This window comes from Carettochelys insculpta, chromosome 11 (assembly GCF_033958435.1).
Source record: "Carettochelys insculpta isolate YL-2023 chromosome 11, ASM3395843v1, whole genome shotgun sequence".
NCBI lineage: Eukaryota > Metazoa > Chordata > Testudines > Carettochelyidae > Carettochelys > Carettochelys insculpta.
Genome location: NC_134147.1, coordinates 266,728 through 278,989, shown reverse-complemented (window position 1 = coordinate 278,989; position 12,262 = coordinate 266,728). Strand labels below are relative to the sequence as shown.

At 46.1% G+C, this 12,262-nt stretch overlaps 1 protein-coding gene across 1 annotated transcript in view; it reads left to right on the top strand.

Moving 5' to 3' along the window:
* BSN (bassoon presynaptic cytomatrix protein) overlaps window positions 1-12,262 on the top strand; it is a 211,731-nt gene that overhangs the window by 28,950 nt on the left and 170,519 nt on the right. The window contains exon 3 of the mRNA XM_075006018.1: window positions 8,473-9,312. Coding sequence (XP_074862119.1) covers window positions 8,473-9,312 — 840 coding nt within the window. The remainder of the gene's footprint in view (window positions 1-8,472; window positions 9,313-12,262) is intronic.

Sequence of the window (12,262 nt, the reverse complement as noted above, 5' to 3'; positions counted from 1 at the left end):
TTATCTCCGTCAAATATCAAGTTCACACTGCAAACCTGTAATTAACGAGAACTGTTTAAAAACGGCTAGCATTTTTTTCATTGTTGGAAATACCAAACTTCTGGCTCTGAGAGCTGAACTGATTGATTGTGACTGTGAGACCAAATATTAAAAAGTTTAGCCGTAACAGGTAATGTGCATCATAGTTATGTGGAATTAAAAACAGGATTACAATGCTTGAGCATTAGGCAACTTGAAGTCCTGGTAGGTATTGCTACCAGTTACCCGTCTTATACATTGCAGATAACAACTTTGTCAAATGTTATACAAACTCAGTGCATCAGAGAAGTATCTGCATCTCAGCAAAAGAACTGTGTAAAGAATAGCAATTAGTAAATGGCATTTTTTCTTTAGTACTCTGGTTGATGGAAGAGGCCCTTAAACAGATACGTTTGCAGAGATGGCCATCTCCATACGTTGCTTGGCTTTGACCTAATTTTGAGACAGTCAAAGCTATTATTACAGAGCTCTGTGAGCTCTTGTCACAAAAACAAAACAAAACAAATCTGCCTTGCTTTCCTGAGCGTTGCTTTCTTTCCCGATCCTCTCTTTCAACTTTAACCTATGACTGGTCACTTTTGGGTATGTAAAAGCTGCAAGGGGATTTCCTTTGAGTAATAAGTTGAAAAGGGGGATGTCTGAGTGGCAGAATATTTTTTCCATTGAAGTTCACTCATATTTAGCTTCTTAGGACCTGACTGCAAGCTTATACTTGCTTGTTTCTGTTATGCGTGTGATTGTCCATTTGAAGACAGTGATATGCAAAGATGCTGCCCTTATTTGAAGGAAACGCATTGCTAGTTGGACTGTGAAAAGAAGTTATTTGTAGCTTTATTTAAATGTCACTATCTGTGGTATAAAAAGACAGCTTAAAGGGATAGATTTTTTTTTTTTCTCAATTCCAAATTTGGTGTATGCTGTTAATGAACTGTACTATTGGATTTAGCTTTGTTCTATGACTGGAATCTAATGAAAAGCAAGTAGGATCACACTGTAGAGAAATGCAAAAAAAATGAAATGCATTTTCCCTGAAGAGAACAAAAAAGCATGTAACAGAGTATGTGTTGCTCTGAAAGTGTATCGTTAGATCCTAGAGTGAATCATGAGCATCAGCCTCACAAAAGAAAAGATTGGAACACTGGGTTTGCAATATGGGATGAGAACATTGGCCTGTGAGTCTGGTGTGCTGCTTTTATGTGGGCCAATATCTGATGTTTCAGATGAAAGCAAATTATTCATAAAGTACCTGAGCAATGGAGTAGTGATGTACCTGCGTGCTGGAATTCTTTCTTTCTCTGACATATATCCCTGCATAGAATTGTTCAGTGAATTTTAAAATGCTGATTAGCAGAAGAGTCTCTTCTATGTATTGTTTTTCAAAAAATGTGTCCTGAAAGCATCTTCACAATCTGGCTTCCAGTCCTGCTTTTCATAGTAACTTTGCTACCAGGAGCCTAAGAACTGGGGTGGACAAGATAAGGATCCAGGCTGCCAAGCCTTGTAATCGGGCCCACAGTCCCTCTGGTAGGGAGCAGTGCAGCTGTACTCTGCCCCTTTGTGCTGCACTGAACATAAGAATGGCCATACTGGGTCAGACCAAAGGTCCACCCAGCCCCGTATCCCATCTGCCGACAGTGGCCAATGCCAGGTGCCCCAGAGAAGAACAGAAGACAATGATCAAGTGATTTATCTCCTGCCATCCATCTCCTGCCCTTGCACTGAAGGCTAGGGCACCATACTTTACCGCTGGCTAATAGCCATTTATGGACCTAACCTGCAAAAATTTATTGAGCTCTTTTTTAAACCCTAATAGAGTCCTGGCCTTCACAGCCTCCTCCGGCAAGGAGTTCCACAGGTTGACTGTGCGCTGTGTGAAGAAAAATTTCCTTTTATTAGTTTTGAACGTACTACCCATCAATTTCATTTGGTGTCCCCTAGTTCTTATATTATGGGAAAAGGTAAATAATTTTTCTATATTCACTTTCTCCACACCATTCGTGATTTTATATATGTCTATCATATCGCCCCTCAATCGCCTCTTTTCCAGACTGAAAAGTCCCAGTCTCTCTAGCCTCTCCCCATATGGGACCCGTTCCAAACCCCTAATCATCTTAGTTGCCCTTTTCTGAACCTTTTGTAATGCCAATATATCTTTTTTGAGGTGAGGAGACCACATCTGCGTGCAGTACTCAAGATGTGGGCGTGCCATAGTTTTATATAGGGGAAGTATAATATCTTTTGTCTTATTATCTATCCCTTTTTTAATAATTCCTAACATCCTATTTGCTTTACTAACTGCCGCTGCACACTGCGTGGATGTCTTCAGAGAACTATCCACTATAACTCCAAGATCCCTTTCGTGATCTGTCGTAGCTAAATTTGACCCCATCATGTTGTACATGTAATTTGGGTTATTTTTTCCAATGTGCATTACCTTAAACTTATCCACATTAAGTTTCATTTGCCATTTTGCTGCCCAATCACTCAGTTTGCTGAGATCTTTTTGTAGTTCTTCACAATCCCTTCTGGTTTTGACTGTCCTGAACAACTTGGTGTCATCTGCAAACTTTGCCACCTCACTGCTTACCTCATTTTCTAGATCATTGATGAAAAAGTTGAACAGGATCGGTCCCAGGACTGACCCCTGGGGAACACCACTAGTTACCCCGCTCCATTATGAAAATTTACCATTTATTCCAACCCTTTGTTTTCTGTCTTTTAACCAATTCCCGATCCATGAGAGGATCTTTCCTCCTATCTCATGACCACTGGAGGGAGCTTTGTGCACTACCCCTGCACCCAGCAAAATCTGTCAGCTCTTATGGGCTGGAAACTGGCTGTAATGGGCTGTGACGCACTATCCTGACACGTCCTGCTGATTTATTGGGAGTTAGCTTCCCAGCCTCTGCAGTGTGCCTCTTCTTCTGCCTGGTGTCTTGCCCTCTGTTACCTGCCCTGTGTTCTCCACAAACTTCTTTCAGGACCCATTTCCCTCCAAGACAGCAATGCCCTTCCCTCAGGGTATCGTCCTTCTGCCCTGATTCTTCTTCCTGGGGTGGTTCTCTCTCCAATATCGGCCTTGCCTCCGTGACCCAATGCCTGTTATCTGTCCCCTTACCTCATGGTTAACTGTCTGAAATGCCCACTCATAATAGGCTAGGGCTTCTGCACCTGCTGCCCTGGCTGCCTCCCGGCAGCTCTGGTACCTTCAGGCCTTGTCTCAGACCCCACAGCTTGGGAGCTTGCCTGGTCAGAGCTTCCCTAGCCTGGCTCTGTGTTAGGATGCCCTGGTAGCTTCCTTGACAGCTAGGTCCCTCCTACTTCACAGCTGTTGCAAGAGTCTCCTTTCCTCCTCTCCTGGAGTCCCTATTTATACTGCCCTCAGCTGGGCCCTAATTGGGTGACACATGCCACAGCTGCAGAACCCACAGCTTCAGCCATGTCCTGTGTCTGGGTTTAACACCTTCCCTGCAGGAGTTGGGCAGCCACCTCACTATACCATCCAATAGGAGCTGAGAGATTTCAGTGCGGGTGGGAGTAACACAGAGAGCCCTCTCCCCAAGTGCAGAGGGCCACATGGAATAGTCAGTGTGTTGGGGCTGCCAGCAGGCAAGGAAGCCTGCTTGACAGTGTTGCTGGCCAGGAGCTGCTTAGGTAAGCACTTCCCAACCAGAACCTGCCACTGGCACTGTCTCTCAACTCCCTCCCAGGCCCTGTACCCTCTACTGGACCTCCTTCCCCAGGCCAGAATCGTCTCCTGACCCATAGTCCCCTCTTGGGCTATGCACCCCAATCCCTTGCCGCAGGTAACCACCCAAATCCTTGGCCCTTTCCTTGCCCTGGGTCACACCTGCCTTTTGGACCCTGCACCTGCTCCTACATTCTCCCCCCGGGCCAGAATCCTCTCCTGCACCCATCCATCCTCCTAGACCCCCCTGAATGCTTTGCCCCATGTGACAATCCCCTCCTGCACCCCAGTCTCCTGCCCTGAGCTTCCTCTTGCCTGCAGCCTCCATCCTAGACCCCACACCCTCTGCATAGAAAAGTGTTGCCCTTGATCACATACCAAAGTTTTGAGCTGTCCACCATCAAAAATTATCCCCCCCGCCGCGCTCCCTTCCCCCTCCCCCCGGCTTCAGAGTGTTCATAGGACTGGTTGATGATCTTTCTGCCTTTCCTCTAGCGTCTCTCTCCTTCTTGTCTTGGGGTGGTCACATGGTTAACCCTTCCCTTACATTTGAAAGAGACTGCTACACCAAATCTGTTATCCAATACAGTAAACAGCCAATCCACACACCGAACTTTCTCCACACCCCCAATTCAAATGACCCACTTACAACTTGGTCCAGTCTGTGCAGGCACTGACACCTCACGCTGATGCATTCCCTCATGGAACCTGAGACAATGCCACCTTTGTGCTGGTCCAGCGTTCTGCTAGCTCCTACCGGCCATCCCCCAGTCGTGCCGTCCGCTCATCCTCTTACCAGCCCTCCGCCGGTCACACTGTCCATCCACCACTGCTCCGCCTACCAGCCATCTGCCGGTTGCACCGTCCATCCGCTGCTCCTCTTACTGGCCATCTGCTGGTCGCGCTGGTCATCTGTCCACTGTGGGTTTGGCCTGAGGCAAAAACCTGTGTTTTCAGCTCTTAGTGGCCTCAGCTGCTACTCTGTGAATTCAGCTCTTAATATCTACCAAAGTGAAGTCTCATGAAAACCACTAGTATCCAGCTCTATCTTTTAACGGGGCGGGGGAGGGCTAGTCAAACCAAGCTTATAACTATCTGGCCAAGGCTTAGGCAGGGCCAAGGCACTCAGCTAACTGGTTCAACCCATATCCCTGGCCTTCTGCTTTACAATGCTTTAAACCAGGGAGCCCTATGTAATCCATGTCTTATGCAGTTACAATTACTTCCTTGTCCCCCACAATGACTTGGAGCATTGGTGAGATTTCACATTCTTATACTGAGTGTTAGCATAAATTGTGATTTTACAACAATGTGTTTACACTAGACAAAAGCTCACTGCTTCCTTGCTGCCCATCAGTCTTTGTTTGCAAGGTATCACATATGCACACCTTTGCATTCTCATGCAAATGATCTCTGGGAGACACACATTCCTCCCAGCCTTCAGCAGCATTGAGTTCCTGCTGGCACATTCCTTACATGTATATATCCCACTATGCCCCGTGATTGTCCTCACTGTCTGATTCCATCTTCGCTTCTCTCTAGGTGCACAGGAATTAGGTAACAGGAAGCCCACGAATTTGAATTCTGAACCAGGAACCCCATGGTAGCTAGGCTCTGGGGTCATGTATTAGAGGCCCAAAACTTCTTTTTGGCAATTGACGTTTGTACAGGAGCAGCCTCCCGATCCTTATGAGGGTGATCCCAGGGCAGTACGACAGTCCCCTTCCTAGCACTCTTCATCTTCTGAAGCCAGCCTATTTGGTTTTCCTTCACCTGGGATTCTGTACCTTTTCTTCTTTCACTCTTAAAATATGGCTGTTTGCTTTCCATGGAAGGGGAATGAGGGCAATGCAATGTGGGAAGGCAACATCACATACCCACAACCACTTGTGGGGCATTTTTGCCCATAGTGCACCAGCAAAAATACCCAGACTGCTATGGGGCTGAGGGAACTTTGGGACAGGTTCCCACAGTGTCCTGCTGTAACTGTCAATGTCTGGTGATGTAGTGTGGCAGCAGTAAGTTGACTTTGTGGGAATTTGTGGGGAGGTGAGGATGCTCAAATTCGAGTTTATAAAGCCCAGTGTTATAAAATTGATTTTAACAAAATTGAATTGCGTTGTGCGTAGATGTAGCCTAAATAAGCTCGGTTCCCTCGGCCTCGCCTCATAAATCTTACGCTCCAACCCACTAATCATTTTTGTTGCCCTTCACTGGACTCTCTCCATTTTGCCCACATTCTTTCTGTAGCGGGGGGGATGGGAGGGCAGCCCAAAACTGGATGCAGATGGGGCATCAACAGTGCAGAATGGAGGGGAATAATTCCCTCAGTCTGCTGGTAATCCCTCTCAGTGTAGCCCAATATGCCTTTAGTTGTCTTGGCAACAAGGGCACACAATTGACTTTTGCAGAACTGCTGCTAGCAGTTCTTTATAAGCCTTTTGGGGAAAAAAATAGGCCTTAGGATAAGCTTATCTCCCACCTCGGCAGCCTTCCTGAGGACACTATTAATGGCATCTAAGTAATGGCTGCTACGACACTACAGGGGTATGTGACCAGGTTGTTACCTGCACAAATTTCTTTATCCCTTCCCCACTTAAGGGACCCAGACACCTTTACCCAACCTGTAGGGCTCAAGGAATGACCCTCTTAATTTAAACTCCCACCCTTACCCAGTTCCTAGGGCTCAGGGCATAATTCCCTGTGGGTCTGCAAGGTCTGTGACACTGAAAAAGCCTTATACCGTAATATTCTTATTCTCTATTCATTTTCCATTATCAAGAAATCAGATCTGGATTTGGTGAAATAGGCTTTAACAACCTCTCACCTGAGTATAGGGGGTTGCTGATGGGCATTAGAAGCAACTGTAGAGTTTGTGAGTTTGCTTGCACAGCTTCTGGCTGGTCAATGGGGCTGGCAGAGGTCGTTTGTGGCTGGTTTGATTTGCCTTACTCAGAAGGAAATCCCAGCTTGGGGTGAAAGTGGCTCGGTTTTAAGCAAATTTACCCAGAATTGGTTTTCTCAGCTGTGCCCAAAACCCCCATCCTATTAAACCTTGTCATAAGAAAACAATGGGGCATCCAATGAAATGGAAAGGCAATAGATTTACCATGGCTCCAAGGGAAATACTTCTTTATACACCACATAATTAGCCTGTGAAACTTTCTGCTACAGTTTGCTAAGTCTGAGAGCAGAATTTTCACAAGTGTTTTCATTTACATTAATAGGAATATTTGGAGCTAGTAATGTTTTTTTTGCACATTTTAGGAAGAAGAAAAATCCAATTATAATAGGAATATTGTTACACCCTTAACTATGGTGTGAGTACTGCCTTGCCATCTTTGAGCCTGGTACCTGTTCCTCATGGCTATATGTATGGCTCACCCATGCTAGGCCTGCGTTAAGGGTGGAGAAGGGTGCAAAGTGTGCAAGTGCATATACCCCTCCCTGCTCCAAGTCCAGTTTCACTACTGCACTGTGCAGGGGGAGCCTGGAGGGCATGATGGGGGAACCCTAAGGCACCCTGGGATCTGTAATTCCTTGGCCAGCTTCTTGCCTGTAGAGCTGGAACTGGAGCATGGAAGGGACTACGTTTCCTGGCATGCCATTGGCCCTAGCAACCGGAAAGAGAGGGGGAAGCAGAGACCCCTTTATTACTGTATAAATTTTTACTATGTTTATAACAAAATAATTTTTACCAGTCAACTTAAATTTGTCAATAGCTTCTCTTTTGCACACTTGCTGCACAACTATTTTGAACTCCTTCATACTTAGACAGAATTGCAGTCCACAGTTACAAAAAAAGAATGTCCCTCCCCCACCCCCTTGAAATTCCTTTGTAAGGGCCAGCATGCAGACAGTGAAGCTATATGAGGGTGAATACTGGTTTGAACATTGGTTCTGAATCTCTTGGCTGATCTGCCTCTGGGTAGGCCAAGCAAGTGTTATGTTCCCTCTGTATGAGCAGAGCTACAATGTGCCCCCTCTGGGTTCATGGGTGGAAGTGCCGCACACATCCAATGTTGTGATGGTCAGGTTCTAGTTCTGGTCTAGTACTGTTATGGCTTAGGCAGATTTTGTCTGCGAATGGTGTTTTCCTTTTCAGGGCCCTAATTGTTTGCTTCAGAGAAGCGCTACACAGGCATAGCTCATTATCCTGCAAACAGTGTTATATGTTAATATTTGTACAGCTGGATGGACATCCTGGCAGTTCTTAGAATGAAAAGGCTCACTGCTGCTATATAGCTTTTTAAAATTAATGCAGACATTAGTGTGACATAAGGAATGTCTCTCAAGGGAGGAGGTTTTCATTTATTGCCACTGAGCCAAAGCATTTTATACTTTTTGTTTCCTTTTGCTTTCACAGTCAACAGTTTGCCTGCCAAGAAGAGACGACAGTCTCTAGGCAGCGTGGTTGGCACATCTCCAACCTGCCTCCCTGACACACTCTTGGCCCTTCCCCAGGAAAGCCCAGTGCCAGCTGGGCCAAGCCCCTGAAGCCATCTTCTGCCCACAAAACCTTGCAGCCATGAGATGGTTCCAAAAGCACTTGCTGCTGCCTGGGTAGGGTATGTTTCTCTGCATAAAGAGACCCTAATCATGTTCCTGGAGTCAGCACAGCCTGGCAGCTGTAAGGTTGGTGGGCAGGTACAGAAAGTTGCTTGTGTTGCCATTGGCTGTGCTGATCTTGTCCTTGCTTGTGGTCAGTAGCCATCACTCGCTGCATTGTCTTTTTTGTTTTGTAGGTGAAAGAATGGTTGTGTTTGAATTGCCAGATGCAGAGAGCTTTGGGAATGGACATGACCACTGCGCCTCGCTCCAAAAGCCAGCAGCAGCTACATTCCCCTTCGCTTTCTCCATCTCATTCCCCAGCCAAACTTCCCCAGCTTCAGTCCCTGGGAATGACAGGACAGCAGAAGTCCCCAGGAACTGTGCAACAAGGCATTGGACAGGGTGCTGGTGTTCTGCAATATGAGTCACCCAAACCACCCCCAGCTGTAGCACAGAAGGAACAACCCACCCAAGGCCAGCCAAACCCTGCTGCTCCTCAGGAAGTGGTGAGGTCATCCCCTCAGCATCAGGCAAAGCCTCCGTCCTGTGACCAGAAACAGACTATGGGAGACTCGCTGGCAAAGACTTCAGCTTTACCCCCCAGTGCTACAGCACAAGAGCAACCCCAGGAGGGCCTCACAGGAAAGCTCTTTGGGTTTGGGGCTTCTCTCTTGACCCAGGCAAGCACACTCATGTCTGTCCAGCCAGAGGCCACCCCACAAAGTCAGCAAGCCTCTGGCAAAGTGCCTCCAAAAATTGTCTTCAGTGATACCAGCAAAGAAGCTGGACTCAGATCCCCAAGTGCTGCACCGGGAGCACAGGGTAGGGCTGGGACTGCCCCAGCTACAAAGCAAGGAAAAGCAGAACAAGACATCAAGCCAAAGAAAGTGCCGAAAGAAAGGGTCTTGTGCCCCCTGTGCAAATCAGAGATCAATGTGGGTTCTGGGGAGTGCTCCAACTATAATACATGTACAACCTGTAAACAGCAGGTCTGCAACATGTGTGGATTCAACCCAACACCTCATCTCATGGAGGTAAGGAGCTGTGCTTGGGTGTTGGCCATTTTTCAGTTCACTGTGAATCCTGTGTCTGTTATGAGATTCTGATATTAATAACGTGGCAAAAGTCAGTGCATTTTCCTTGCAGGTTTTAACTGACTTCTCAAAAACGCTTCACAAAGTCTATCTCAAAAGGCCAGTTAGATGCAGCATGTTTCTGTGCTTTAAAAGTAAATCAACCCACTGTGATGTATTACCCTTTTGTGCAGACAAACCCTGGAAACGTATTTGGGCCATATGGTTGGCTTTTGTTGGGTCCTACTTGCTGGTGTTGGGATTTTACAGTATTTGGTTTAGTGTGGCAGGGTAGAGTTGCCAAAGGCAGCCTTGCAGTTTGTGTGGCACATCCTTGTTTGGCTGCAGCCCTTTCATGGCATCTTTGGCCAAGAGCACAGAACATGGCTGCTGCCTGCTGTGAGGGCTTGGAATCCTCAGGCTCTACGATTATTGCCAGGAGTAAGGCAAGGTGAAGGAAGATGTATGCTAGCTGGGGGCCTGTAGCAAAATACTGGTACAGGTTGAACCTTTCTAATCCGGACAACTCTCATTTGGCAACATCCGTAATCTGGTTTGAGTTTAGTTAGCTGGACGACCTCTTGTCATGAGTGTGGCTGAGTTTCCTGTGGTCCCATAAAGTTTGTTTCCAGCCACCAGTCCTGGCTCTCAGTGTTGTGTGCTGTTATTTAGCAGTGATTTACTCTTAAATGTCTTCCAAGCTAGGCACAATGAGATTTAAAGGGCAGTTGTTGTGAAGACAATATGGCTGTGCTGTTCATGTCCAATATAAAGTTTGAGAGCACTTATTTCGAAATAAGGCTGTTAGACACAAAATGCATTTTGAAATAGCACTTAGCTATTTCAGAATACAGCATCTGCACGTATAGAGCCTACCTAGTAATAGAGACATTGGACGCACTATGGCTTATTTTGAAATCAGCTCTATTCCTTTTACAATGTGGTATACCAATTTTGAAATAAGCCAACTACTATTTGAAAATTAATTTTAAATAGCTGTTGCATTGTGTGGATGCTAGGATAGTTATTTAGAAATAATGGCCATTATTTCAGAATAACCTTGCAGTGTAAACATCCCCATAGGTTGCATCCATTGGATGGAGTGCTTATGTACAATTCGTAATACACTACACTATTCCCTGTACTAAGATCTGACAGGCACAGAGGCCTCTAGTTTTCAGTGACTTTAACTTCTGCATGGATGTAAAATTTGGTGAACTGGCTCAGGCTTGGCCTTGGTGGGGGAAAAAAAGTCCAAGGTTACTATCCAAGCTGAATGAGAACATGGCTGCACTTTGGCCCTGGTATTTGAGTTAGAGACAGATTGGGGGATTGACTATTATACCGTTGTCTGTTGCTGCATGATATTAAATCAATTATTTTTCAGGATTTTGAAAACATCAGATGAGAAACACTGGAAAAAATCCCATTTGTAACCTGTTCTGCTTAAGTACAATGTATAGTTTGGGGATGTCAGATTTTTTTTTTTTAATTAAAAAAATTGGCCTAAAACAGCAAAACTTCCAAGCTCACTATTGGTATAAAACAGTGCAATTCCATTGATTTTGATGAAGTTGCTTCTGCTTATGCCTATAGCAAATATAAGTCCCTATTATAAGCAGCGTCCCTAGGAGAATGAGGAGCCCAGGACAACCCCTCACTCTGCCCCAGGCCCTGTCCATGCCTTGTCCCTGCTCTGCCCCATACTCCCACTCTACCTCTTTCCTGGTGGTGCACCCCTGCTCTGCCCTCCTCCTGCCTCTTCCCACTTCTGCTTCACACTCTGGACCACGTAACATGACCCATGGGACCATGGTACTCTGCTGCTCCCACCCATGGTGGGGAGCAGGGAGACCCTGCAGTTCCCACCCACTGTGGGCTGAAGTAACAGAGGTCTCTAGAAGTCATGGATTCCACAACTTGGATGATAAAATCGTAGCCTTAGCCATAATGGAATTGAACCAGGATAGCAGAGTTACCATCTATTCCACCCCCCAGTCACTGTGGTGGCAGAAGTGGAGCGAGCTGGTGCCAACCCACTACACTCCTCTGAACCAGGCTCCCAGCTGTGTTCAAGGGCGTGAAATGGGCTGGAACCAGGCCTCTCCACTTCCTGCCACTGTGGTGAAGCAGTGCAGCCCAGCTGGGAGATGGCAGAGCAATGCAGGTTGCTTGGGACACTCTGCTTTGCACAGTTCCCACTGTTGCTGGTGAGTAAGGGAGAAGCCCTGGTCCCTGCTGCCATTATGAGCCCCTTAGTAATCTCCCAGGCCAGCTGGGCCCTGCAGGACTGTGGCGGCTGCCCCAAACCATCCTATGGACATCCTGGGTTTTCTTACTGCTAGTGGTTCTGCTGATTCAGTAGGTGATACAGTTCGCTCTGAGTTACTAATAGAGCAATGATCTGACTTGGTGCTGTGCTTCTGGAGTGTCTGTCATTTAACATTCCCATGCACTTTGCTCAAAAAGTATTCACCACTCTGAGCTTACCCCATAACCACATTGTTAACAGTCCTTAAGTATCTAATATCTAAAAGTTGGAAGGCAGGGAGGGAGGAAGTTAAAACTGTTAAAGGAATCAAATACATACTATAGTTGCAAAGTTTTTGGATCAGGCTTGAAGCAGAAATAAAATAAAATACTGATTGGTAAAGACTTTGGTTGCTTCCAGTTGATTTGTAAGGTCCTCAGTCCCTTGAGTAGAACGCTCCCATTAAAGTAAATTCATAATCCAGAGATTCGAGCGCAAAAGAGGCAAAATGGAGATATTTCCAGGGTCTTTTATAGTGTCTACCATGTGGAGAGAATTCCATTGTTTTATTGAAAGCTGTTTGCAGAGCTTTTGGAAATACAGAGATAACAAAATGGTGTTCAGTGCCACACAGCCTTGTTATGTGCCCTTGTATGCTTT